The sequence below is a fragment of the Scyliorhinus torazame genome, chromosome 12 (assembly GCF_047496885.1).
Source record: "Scyliorhinus torazame isolate Kashiwa2021f chromosome 12, sScyTor2.1, whole genome shotgun sequence".
In the NCBI taxonomy this organism is placed as follows: Eukaryota; Metazoa; Chordata; class Chondrichthyes; order Carcharhiniformes; family Scyliorhinidae; genus Scyliorhinus; species Scyliorhinus torazame.
The window spans coordinates 6,718,615-6,731,274 of record NC_092718.1 but is presented as its reverse complement, the minus strand read 5'-3'; the positions used below and the strand labels follow the sequence as shown (position 1 = coordinate 6,731,274).

General features: G+C 44.3%; 1 protein-coding gene across 6 annotated transcripts in view; it reads right to left on the bottom strand.

Annotated features, from left to right (window-relative positions):
- Positions 1-12,660, bottom strand: part of dis3l (DIS3 like exosome 3'-5' exoribonuclease) — a 66,117-nt gene that overhangs the window by 5,525 nt on the left and 47,932 nt on the right. For all 6 annotated transcript variants that reach the window (XM_072470339.1, XM_072470340.1, XM_072470341.1 and 3 more), the window contains 4 exons: positions 10,949-11,196; positions 10,363-10,455; positions 4,074-4,607; positions 3,343-3,497 (listed from right to left, as the gene is read on the bottom strand). In XM_072470339.1, coding sequence (XP_072326440.1) covers positions 3,343-3,497; positions 4,074-4,607; positions 10,363-10,455; positions 10,949-11,196 — 1,030 coding nt within the window. The remainder of the gene's footprint in view (positions 1-3,342; positions 3,498-4,073; positions 4,608-10,362; positions 10,456-10,948; positions 11,197-12,660) is intronic.

Here is a 12,660-nt window from a genome sequence, read left to right as displayed (position 1 = left end):
GGTATATATAAATGATTTGGAGGAAAATGTAACTGGTCTGATTAAGTTTGCGGGCGACACAAAGGTTGGTGGAATTGCGGATAGCGACGTGGACTGTCAGAGGATACAGCAGGATTTAGATTGTTTGGAGACTTGGGCAGAGAGATGGCAGATGGAGTTTAATTCGGACAAATGTGAGGTGATGCATTTTGGAAGGTCTAATACAGGTAGGGGAATATACAGTGAATGGTAGAACCCTCAAGAGCATTGACAGTAGAGATCTTGGTGTACAGGTCCACAGGTCACTGAAAAGGGCAACACAGATGGAGAAGGTAGTCAAGACGGCATAAAGCATGCTTGCCTTCATTGGCCGGGGCATTGAGTATAAAAATTGGCAAGTCACGTTGCAGCTGTATAGAACCTTAGTTATACTTGGGAGTATAGTGTTCAATTCTGGTCGCCACACTACCAGAAGGACGTGGAGGCTTTGGAGAGGGTGCAGAAGAGATTTACCAGTATGTTGCCTGGTATGGAGGGCATTAGCTATGGGAAAAGGTTGAATAAACTTGGTTTGTTCTCACTGGAACGAAGAAGGTTGAGGGGCGACCTGATAGAGGTCTACAAAATTATGAGGGGCCTAGACAGAGTGGATAGTCAGAGACTTTTTCCCCAGGGTAGAGGGGTCATTTACTAGGGGGCATAGGTTTAATAGAATGGGAATAGTGGGATACGGACTCCGGAAATGTAGAAGATTCTAGTTTAGACGGGCAGCATGGTCGGCGCAGGCTTGGAGGGTCAAAGGGCCTGTTCTTGTGCTGTACTTTTCTTTGTTCTTTGGGTGGGGGATTTCAATGTCCATCACCAAGAGTGGCTCGGTAGTACCACCACAGATCGAGCTGGCCAGGTCCTAAAGGACATAGCTGCTAGACTGGGACTGAAGCAGGTGGTGAGGAACCAACAAGAGGGAAAACATACTCGACCTCATCCTCACCAATCTGCCTGCTGCAGATGCATCTGCCCATGACAGTATCAGTAGAAGTGACCACCACATGGTCCTTGTGGAGACAAAAGTGCCGTCTTCACATTGAGGATACTCTCTATTGTCTTGGGTGGCACTACCACCGTGCTAAATGGGATAGACTTTGAATAGATATAGCAACTCAAGACTGGCATCATGAGGCGCTGTGGGCCATCAGCAGCAGCAGAATTGTATTCAACCACAACCTGCAACTTCATGGCCTGGCATATCTTCTACAAGAAACAAGACAAATCCAAACCAGCCAATTCCCGCCCTGTCCCGTCTACTCTCCATCATCAACAAAGTGATGCAGGGAATTGTCAACAGTGCTATCAAGCAGCATTTACTCAGCAATAACCTGCTCACGGACACTCAATTTGGGTTCCGCCAGGGTCACTCAGCTCCTGATCTCATTACAGCCTTGGTTCAAACATGGACAAAAGAGCTGAATGCGAGAAGAGAGGCGAGAATCACTGCCCTTGGCACCAAGGCAGCATTTGACCAAGTAATCAAGGAGCCCTAACTAAACTAGAGTCAATGGGAATCGGGGAAAACTCTCCACTGGTTGGAGTCATGCCTGGCACAAAGGAAGATGGTTGTGGTGGTTGGAGGTCAATCATCTCAGCTCCAGGGCATCACTGCAGGAGTTCCTCAGGGTAGTGTCCTAGGCCCAACCATCTTCGGCTGCTTCATCAATGAATTCCCTTCCATCATAAGGTCAGAAATGGGGATGTTTGCGGATGACTGCACAATGTTCAGCACCATTCGTGACTCCTCAGATAATGAAGCAGTCCATGTCCAAATGCAGCAAGACCTGGGCAATATCCAGGCTTGGGCTGGCAAGTGGCAAGTTACATTTGCGCCACACAAGTGCCAGGCAATGACCATTTCTTACAAGAGAGGATCTGACCACTGCCCCATGACATTACCATCACGAATCCCCCACAATCAACATCCTGGTGGTTACCATTGATCAGAAACTGAACTGGACGAGCCACATTAATACTGTGGTTACCACGGCAGATCAAAGATGAGTAGCTCACCTCCTGACCCCTCCAAAGTCTGTCCACCATCTACAAGGCACAAGTCAGGAGTGTAATGGAATACTCTCCACTTGCCTGGATGAGTGCAGCTCCAACTACACTCAAGAAGCTCAACACCATTCAGTCCAAAGCAGCCCACTTCATTGCTCCCCCTTCCACAAACATTCAAACCCTCCACCGTCGACGAACAGTGGCAGCTGTTTATACTATCTACAAGATGCACTGCAGTAACTCACCAAGGTTCCTCAGACAGCACCTTCCAAACCCATGACCACTATTATCTAGAAGGACAAGATCAGCAGATACCTGGGAACGCCACCACCTTGAGGTTCTCCTCCAAGTCACCAACTGGACTTGGAAATATATCACCGCTCCTTCACTGCCGCTGGGACAACATCCTAGAACTCCCTCCTTAACAGCACAATGGGTGTACCTACACCTCAAGGACTGCAGCAGTTCAATAAGGCAGCTCACCACCGCCTTCTGAAGGGCAACTAGGGATGGGCAATAAATGGTGGCCTAACCAGCGACGCCCACATCCCGTAAATGAATTTTAAAAATATATAAATACAAGTTGTAGTAAATGAAACATCAATCTGATATAAAATGCTCCATTTTAGGTATGTTCATATCAAAAGTGCTCTATTTTGCAAAATGGCTTCTTAAATGTTAGGTTTATTTTTATTTTTCAAGTATTCATGGTGAATACATTGTGTAATCCATTTGGAACATTAATCTACTAAATCGCCATGATTCTGTAGGTTCAGCATAGGAATTCTGTAGAAAACCTTAACGGACACCTGCAATGCAGCATTGACACAGGCATTAATACAGTCTGACCACTGCATTGCGAAGAGGCTTAATGGAATGAATGCAGCAATGACTGAGCAGCATGTCTTGAATAAATACATTGGAATAAAGTTATTTATTTCACTTCCAAGGTCAGAATATCCAAATACTAATTATGACCCTTTCACCAATCAGAAAAAACCTGTCTCACTCAAAAGACTCCAAAGTGGACAGAGAATAAATTTGAAAAGTTATTTTTAAAGGGTCTAACTGTTCAAAAGATTTAAGTCTCCAAGTTTCTGCTGCAACTGAAGTTACCAGCCTTCAAATATGGAAGTAATAGAGCAGAAGGGGGAAAAAACAAACTGAAGCTCTCAAGAAACACCCAAGATCGTGTTCTCCAAATTCACCCCATATTCTCCAAATTAATTCCATACCATTTATATTCAGTTTTATCTGCGTCAGAAATTTACAACATAGAAATATCAAAAACCTGTATGTAATTTCACGTACCATAATGATAAAATTCATCCTCCGAGCAGGAGCCAGTTGAAAAATAAAGGGCGTTGGACATTGCCTGGGTGGCCATGGATCGCAACAGCTTGTTCACCTGAGGGTCATCTGGGTCTTCAGCCATGTCCAGCGAATGTGCTAGAGTCTTGTTGGAGCTACAAATTGTCGACATAACTATTTAAAATGATGCACACACAAACTCACTCACTCGTCATCACAAACTCTCCTGCTCCAACTCCATCTCCATCTTGCACAAAATTGTGCAACTGCTCATTCTCCATTCCCTTCCAAACCCAAATATCCCTTAATATAATCTAATGAGTCTAAAATTCAAGCTCACCGGGCCAGCATGGTGGCACAGTGGGTTAGCACTGCTGCCTCACGGCGCCGAGGTCCCGGGTTCAATCCTGGCCCTGGATCACTGTCCTTGTGGAGTTTGCACATTCTCCTCGTGTTTGCGTGGCTTTCGCCCCCACAACCCAAAGATGTGCAGGGTAGGTGGATTGGCCACCCTAAATTGGAAAAAATGAATTCTAAATTTTTTTTTTTATAAAATCAAGCTTGCCTTCATCTAATTAAACTATATTAATTTACCTTATCTTCTCTCCTACGCTCCGTAACTCTCGGAGTCCCATCCGGTCCTTACATTTTCCCTTAAATTTCTCAAAAATTTACATGAAACAAAAAAACCCCAGGAAAATTTACACACAGGCATCTATTATCCATATTACCGTGTATCTATGTTGAAACCCTTTGCCTTCGCACAATCGATCAGCTCAGTGAAGAACTCCTGCTGTGGTGAAGGATGCCGACGCAGCAAGGTTTGGTGCGGTAGATTCTCAGTTATCTTCTTTGCCACCCAGTGGTTAGCCAGAATCATACACTCTGCTACAGTCTCGTGCACTTCCAGTGGCTGCTTTGGGACCAAGTCACTGATGTTCTTCTTCTCATCCAACTGCACTCGTACTTCAATTCCTTCCAGCTCCAGGGCACCGCCAAGGGCGCGTTTTGCCCGAGTGTGGCGAGCTATTTCAGTCAGTTTCTCTATAGCCCATATCAGGTCATTCAGTATTCGATGTTTATCTTTCTCGTCAAGTCTATTAAGCTCAGTGATATCATCCATAACACGGAGATCTCCATCCAACAAGCCCTGAGCAGCTTCATAGAACATCTTGTATGCAGACTTTATAATTGTTCGTCCAAACCACACCTTAAGGACTTCATAATTAGTTTTGTCTAGCTCCCACATAACACTTACTGCGTACCTTAAAAGCAAAATAGAAAAAGATTAACCTTCATTCCGAAAGGTGAATTTAAACCACAGCAAACCATATACAAGTAATTTATAGTTAAGGCTAAATAAGCAATTTGTGTTTAAATTTTGCTTCATCAAATGTATACTTTCACAAAAACAAATATTTGTGCAAAGAGATATTGAGACATTTCCTCCATTTGGGGCAAATCCTTGCATTTTAGGGAAGGTGAAGGATAAAACTCTCTTTACAATGTGCCATAACCTCAACCACCGGAGTTCACTCTTACTGCACTAGCGTAATAGTGTCTGCTGCCTCACGGCACTGAGGTCCCAGCTTTGATCAGTGAGCCAGAGAAGACACAGCCAGAGTGAGACAGAACCAAGAGTGAGTTTGGGAATTTGAATCTAGGTGGGAATTCGAAGCTGGGTGGGGAGGAAGTGCTTTTTATCCCTGGTAAGTGACTGGTAAGTAGTGTTTCTGTTTTCTTTTTCTTGGTAGATTTATTGATTTTTTTTCTTCTTTGTTTATTTATTTATTTTATTGGGGGGGGGGGGGTGGGAATTGTAATTATTGAAGTTAACCGAAGGTTTAAGACATGGCAGGAGATCTCAGACCCGTGTCATGCTCCTCGTGTGCAATGTGGGAGCTCAGGAACACGTCCACTGTCCCTGGCTCCTTCACGTGCAAGACGTGTGTCCAGTTGCAGCTCCTGGTAGACCGCTTGACGGCTCTGGAGCTGCGGATGGACTCACTTCGGAGCATCCGCGATGCTGAGGATGTCGTGGATAGCACGTTTAGCGAGTTGGTCACACCGCAGGTGAGGGAGATAGAAAATGGGTGACCAAATGACAGAGCAAGAGTAGGAAGGCAGTGCAGGTGTCCTCTGCGGTCATCTCCCTGCAAAACAGATATACCGCTTTGGATACTGTTGAGGGAGATGGCTCACCAGGGGAAGGCAGCAGCAGCCAGGTTCAGGCACCGTGGCTGGCTCTGCTGCGCGGGAAGAAGAATGGCAGGGCTATAGTGATAGGGGACTCAATTGTAAGGGGAATAGACAGGCAGTTCTGCGGACGCAATTGAGACTCCAGGATGGTATGTTGCCTCCCTGGTGCAAGGGTCAAGGATGTCTCGGAGCAGCTGCAGGGCATTCTTGGGGGGGGGTGAACAGCCAGCTGTCGTGGTGCACATAGGCATCAACGATATAGGTAAAAAACGGGACGAGGTCCTACAAGCTGAATTCAGGGAGTTAGGAGTTAAACTAAAAAGTAGGACATCAAAGGTAGTAATCTCTGGATTGCTACCAGTGCCACGAGCTAGTCAGAGTAGGAATGTCAGGATAGATAGGATGAATGCGTGGCTCGAGAGATGGTGCAAGAGGAAGGGATTCAAATTCCTGGGGCATTGGAACCGGTTCTGGGGGAGGTGGGACCAGTACAAACCAGACGGTCTGCACCTGGGCAGGACTGGCACCGATGTCCTGGGGGGGGGGGTTTGCTAGAGCTGTTGGGGAGAGTTTAAACTAATGTGGCAGGGGGATGGGAACCGATGCAGGAAGTTGTAAGGTAGTAAAACAGGGACAGAGACAAAAGACAGTAAGGGGGAAAGTGTAAGGCAGAGAAGCCATAGTCAAAAATCAAAAAGGGCGACAGTACAAGGTACAGTGACTGAGGGGAGCTCAGTGAATAGGACCAGGAATACTAAAAGGAATAAAACGGGAAGTGAAAACATGAATGGTAAGCGACGCGGCAGGTTGTTACATGAAGAATGGGTTCAACGACAAGGAAAATTAGGAGAAAGGTTAAGAGGAAATATAACTTAGGAGAGGTTACTGATCGAGGTGTTAAGATTCAGAACAGAGGTAAAAAGGCCAACATAAGTGTACTTTACCTGAATGCTCATAGTATTCGGAATAAGGTAAATGAGTTGATGGCGCAAATCACTGTGAATGACTATGATTTAGTGGCCATTACTGAAACATGGTTAAAGGATGGTCACGACTGGGAGTTAAATATCCAAGGGTATCAAACTATTCGGAAGGACAGAGTGGATGGTAAGGGAGGTGGTGTAGCGCTGTTATTTAAGGATGACATCCGGGCTGCAGTAAGGGATGACATCGGTGCTATGGAGGATAAGGCTGAATCCATTTGGGTGTAAATCAGGAATAGTAAGGCGAAAAAGTCACTGATAGGAGTAGTCTATAGGCCACCAAATAGTAACATTATGGTGGGGCAGGCAATAAACAAAGAAATAACTGATGCATGTTGAAATGGTACAGCAGTTATCATGGGGGATTTTAATCTACATGTCGATTGGTTTAACCAGGTCGGTCAAGGCAGCCTTGAGGAGGAGTTTATAGAATGTATCCGCGATAGTTTCCTAGAACAGTATGTATTGGAACCTACGAGGGAACAAGCGGTCCTAGATCTGGTCCTGTGTAATGAGACAGGATTGACTCAGGATCTCATAGTTAGGGATCCTCTTGGAAGGAGCGATCACAATATGGTGGAGTTTAAAATATAGATGGAGGGAGAGAAGGTAAAATCAAGCATTAGTGTTTTGTGCTTAAACAAAGGAGATTACAATGGGATGAGAGAAGAACTAGCTAAGGTAGACTGGGAGCAAATACTTTATGGTGAAACAGTTGAGGAACAGTGGAGAACCTTCCAAGCGATTTTTCACAGTGCTCAGCAAAGGTTTATACCAACAAAAAGGAAGGAGGGTAGAAAGAGGGAAAATCGACCGTGGATATCTAAGGAAATAAGGGAGGGTATCAAATTGAAGGAAAAAGCATACAAAGTAGCAAAGATTGGTGGGAGACTGGAGGACTGGGAAATCTTTATGGGGCAACAGAAAGCTACTAAAAAAGCTATAAAGAAGAGTAAGATAGATTATGAGAGTAAACTTGCTCAGAATATAAAAACAGATAGTAAAAGTTTCTACAAATATATAAAAAAAAGAGTGGCTAAGGTAAATATTGGTCCTTTAGAGGATGAGAAGGGAGATTTAATAATGGGAGATGAGGAAATGGCTGAGGAACTGAACAGGTTTTTTGGGTTGGTCTTCACAGTGGAAGACACAAATAACATGCCAGTGACTGATGGAAATGAGGCTATGACAGGTGAGGACCTTGAGAGGATTGTTATCACCAAGGAGGTATTGATGGGCAAGCTAATGGGGCTAAAGGTAGACAAGTCTCCTGGCCCTGATGGAATGCATCCCAGAGTGCTAAAAGAGATGGCTCGGGAAATTGCAAATGCACTAGTGATAATTTACCAAAATTCACTAGACTCTGGGGTGGTCCCGGCGGATTGGAAATTAGCAAACGTGACACCACTGTTTAAAAAAGGAGGTAGGCAGAAAGCGGGTAATTATAGGCCAGTGAGCTTAACTTCGGTAGTAGGGAAGATGCTGGAATCTATCATCAAGGAAGAAATAGCGAGGCATCTGGATGGAAATTGTCCCATTGGGCAGACGCAGCATGGGTTCATAAAGGGCAGGTCGTGCCTAACTAATTTGGTGGAATTTTTTGGGGACATTACCAGTGCGGTAGATAACGGGGAGCCAATGGATGTGGTATATCTGGATTTCCAGAAAGCCTTTGACAAGGTTCCACACAAAAGGTTGCTGCATAAGATAAAGATGTATGGCATTAAGGGGAAAGTAGTAGCATGGATAGAGGATTGGTTAATTAACAGAAAGCAAAGAGTGGGGATTAATGGGTGTTTCTCTGGTTGGCAATCAGTAGCTAGTGGTGTCCCTCAGGGATCAGTGTTGGGCCCACAACTGTTCACAATTTACATAGATGATTTGGAGTTGGGGACCAAGGGCAATGTGTCCAAGTTCGCAGACGACACTAAGGTAAGTGGTAAAGCAAAAAGTGCAGAGGATACTGGAAGTCTGCAGAGAGATTTGGATAGGCTAAGTGAGTGGGCTAGGGTCTGGCAGATGGAATACAATGTTGACAAATGTGAGGTTATCCATTTTGGTAGGAATAACAGCAAAAGGGATTATTTAAATGATAAAATATTAAAACATGCTGCTGTGCAGAGAGACCTGGGTGTGCTAGTGCATGAGTCGCAAAAAGTTGGTTTACAGGTGCAACAGGTGATTAAGAAGGCAAATGGAATTTTGTCTTTCATTGCTAGAGGGATGGAGTTTAAGGCTGGGGAGGTTATGCTGCAATTGTATAAGGTGTTAGTGAGGCCACACCTGAAGTATTGTGTTCAGTTTTGGTCTCCTTACTTGAGGAAGGACGTACTGGCACTGGAGGGTGTGCAGAGGAGATTCACTAGGTTAATCCCAGAACTGAAGGGGTTGGATTACGAGGAGAGGTTGAGTAGACTGGGACTGTACTCGTTGGAATTTAGAAGGATGAGGGGGGGATCTTATAGAAAAATATAAAATTATGAAGGGAATAGATAGGATATATGCGGGCAGGTTGTTTCCACTGGCGGGTGAAAGCAGAACTAGGGGGCATAGCCTCAAAATAAGGGGAAGTAGATTTAGGACTGAGTTTAGGAGGAACTTCTTCACCCAAAGGGTTGTGAATCTATGGAATTCCTTGCCCAGTGAAGCAGTAGAGGCTCCTTCATTAAATGTTTTTAAGATAAAGATAAGATAGTTTTTTTGAAAAATAAAGGGATTAAGGGTCACGGTGTTCGGGCCGGAAAGTGGAGCTGAGTCCACAAAAGATCAGCCATGATCTCATTAAATGGTGGAGCAGGCACGAGGGGCCAGATGGCCGACTCCTGCTTCTAGTTCTTATGATCCCGGCTCTGGGTCACTGTCCGTGTGGAGTTTGCACATTCTCCCTGTGTCTGCGTGGGTTTCACCCCCACAACCCCAAAGATGTGCAGGGTAGGTGGATTGCCCATGCTAATGTGCCCTTAATTGGAAAAAAATAAAAATTGGGTACTCTAAATTTTTTTTAAAAAAAACTAGTGTAATAGCGTGATTTCCCGCATTGCCTGCCTCAGAGTGCCAATTTAAGTTCAAATTATCGGCCAGATTTTATGCCCTTGAATCTTCTTCCTTCATCAGGAATTAGAACAGAAAATTTGCAGTTTATTCCAAATAGTTTAATTTTGAGGCACCACAAAGCTCTGTAACAGCTGTCAGTTTCAGTAATATCTGTTTTTTTAAAATTCAGAGTACCCAATTTTTTTTTCTTCCAATTAAGGGGCAATTTAGTGTGGCCAATCTCCCTACCCTGCACATCATTTTGGGTTGTGGGGGTGAGACCCACGCAGACACAGGGAGAATGTGCAAACTCCACACGGACAGTGACCCAGGGCCGGGATCGAACCCGAGTGCCCTTATATGTTTCTGTTACACAAGCCTTTTTAAAAATAAAATAAACCAGAAGGCACCATCGCTTTTCTAGAGTAAAAAGGGGAGATGAATCAAAGAACCTTTTATAATTATCCAACATATGGTGCCACAGATGAAATGCTAGCACCTGGCCTTTCCTTACAGCGTTTGCAAAAATATTGTTCAGTAGAGGGGCCAATTGGAGCCAACATTTCCCTCACAGGGAGAGGTGTAAAATTGTACTGTGTAAATGACCTTTCCCACCCCTGTCCTCTTCTATCCAATCTTCCAGCAAACAATTATACTGCTCCTTTACCATAGGCTGGAACAGCTACCTGCTCTCTGCCAGGACAAAGGACGAACAGACAGTACAGGTATAAATGCTCCTATTGCAAAAATTGGATTTGTTTTTTCTTCAATAGCATTTTGCTAACCTGATGTAGCTGCCACTTACCTGTCAGCACCTCCAAGTAAAGAACACAGATCAGCACTTAGGATGGTAGGTAACATGTCATAGCGGCGATCTGCTAGGTAACAAGTCGTTGCCCTGCAAGAAAGTGGCAGGTGTTTGCACATGATTATTAAGTGTATAGAAAAATTTACACTAAGTGTTCAGCAGTCCTCCCAAAGATCATAACATTTACACAACTTCGCAACAGGAAGAATAATCGCAGAATCCAGGTACCACAGAAGTGTATTAATGAGTAGATTTACTAATTCCCCATTCTGTGGTATGGCACTCTCCGGTCTCACAGCTCTGGGGCACCACACATTTTGCTCTGTAGCTGCTGTGGTTTCATTGTGGCCATTCCAGAATACACAGGGGTTGCTCCCTACCACTGAAATCAGAGCAGTGCTAGCTGGAAAATTCCATACCAGAAACTCATTAGTTAATGAAAACATCACATACATTTCTGAGGAATTAATTATTTTTGGAGACTGTATTTCAAACAAAAAATATTCCGCCTAGCTTTTCTTTCCCCATTTAATTATTTTAATTTCAGAAGCGGTTTTCTTCAGTGATTTTTATTCCACAGTACCTTGATCTAGCCTCCAGGTCTGTATATGAATTAAATTTCACAAAGTGTGTGACGTCTGCAATATGAACTCCTAGCTCCAGATTTTCATTTGCTAATCTGCGAACAGACAGCGCGTCGTCCACATCCTCACAGCCCTTAGGGTCGATGCTGAACACCAGGTGAGTGTTCCTTAAATCTACTCGCCGGGCTTGCTCCTCTGCATCAATCTTCCAGGGATTCTCCGGAGTGTTAACCGGCATCTCACGCACCTAGAATGGGAACAAACAAACCAAAAGATATTTCTTGAGGTTTCAAATATACATTTGAAAAATATTTCAGTTTTCATTTCAATAAAGTCAAGCTTGTTTATTTTCAATTTTATTTTCCTTTTCACATACACAGGTGGTGTAAACCCATCATGATTCTTATTTCCTGAACCTCCCCCACTCCAATGCACCACATTCTGATGATCTGTAGCCACTGCCGGCCGTATGCAGGTTACTAGGACTGAAGGGAAATGGCACAGGTTCACACCTGTCCTTTTCATGACTGATATTGGTAAACTCACTGCAGTGAATTGTGAAACAAAACAAATGCATTGAGCCAGAGGGCAGTCGTTTACAATGTCACTTTTACAATACAACATGTGAATGTATGATTTCTCCTTATGGACACAAATGTGATATAACTACACTCTGGGACTCAATAGTTATCTCAATTTTTTTTAAAAACAAGGTTTCAAAGGCTTATATACCACAATGAAATTTAAATCTCCTCTAGGAACAGCAGGTTTGACATCAAAATGTTTTCTTTTGTTTTTCTTTGATTATTTCCCTTTACCTGCCCCTCACCCAAGTCCAAAGATGTACAGGTTAAGTGGATTGGCCATGATAAATTGCCCTTAGTGACCAAATAGGTTAGGATGGGTTATTGGGTTACGGGGATAGGGTGGAAGTGAGGGCTTAAGTGGGTTGGTGCAGACTCGATGGGCCGAATGGCCTTCTCCTGCACTGTATGTTCTTTATCTATATCACCCTCCTGATGTCAAGGCACAACACCCAGGCAGCAGCCCCAACAATCGTAATATTGGGATATTAGCGATTTAACTAAAGCTAACTCTCCTCAGCTGCCATCCAAACACATGGTCAGAGTAATACAGCAGTGTCAGATAAGACCAGTTCGTTTTACTTGTTCTCTGCGAATGTTATTACATCGGTAAACAATGGCAGATTTTCACAAGTACCAATGAATTAAATGACCATTTCCTGGCAGTGTTTGTTGAGGGACTAAAGCTGAGCAGAGGATCTGCAGGATCTTTCTTCAAATGGGTGGCACAGTAGTTAGCACGGCTGCCTCACATTGCCAGGATCCCGGGTTCAATTCCGGTCTTGGGTCACTGTCTGTGTGGAGTTTGCACATTCTCCCTGTGTCTGCGTGGGTTTCCTCCGGGTGTTCCGGTTTCCCCCCCACATCCAAAGATGTGCAGCTTGGGTGGATTGGTCTTACGAAATTGCCCTGTAAGTGTCTAAAAGGTTAGGTGGGGTTACGGGGAGGGGCAGGGATGGGAGACTGGGTAGGGTGCCCTTTCGGAGGGTCAGTGCAGATTTGATGGGCTTCTGGCTCTGAAGTGTCATCTACTTCCACTGAGGCAAACTGACACAAATATTTTTAGTATGAGAATACCAATGTGCTATCTGATCACATGGCCAAATCCAATCCTGTGTACAGCAGTC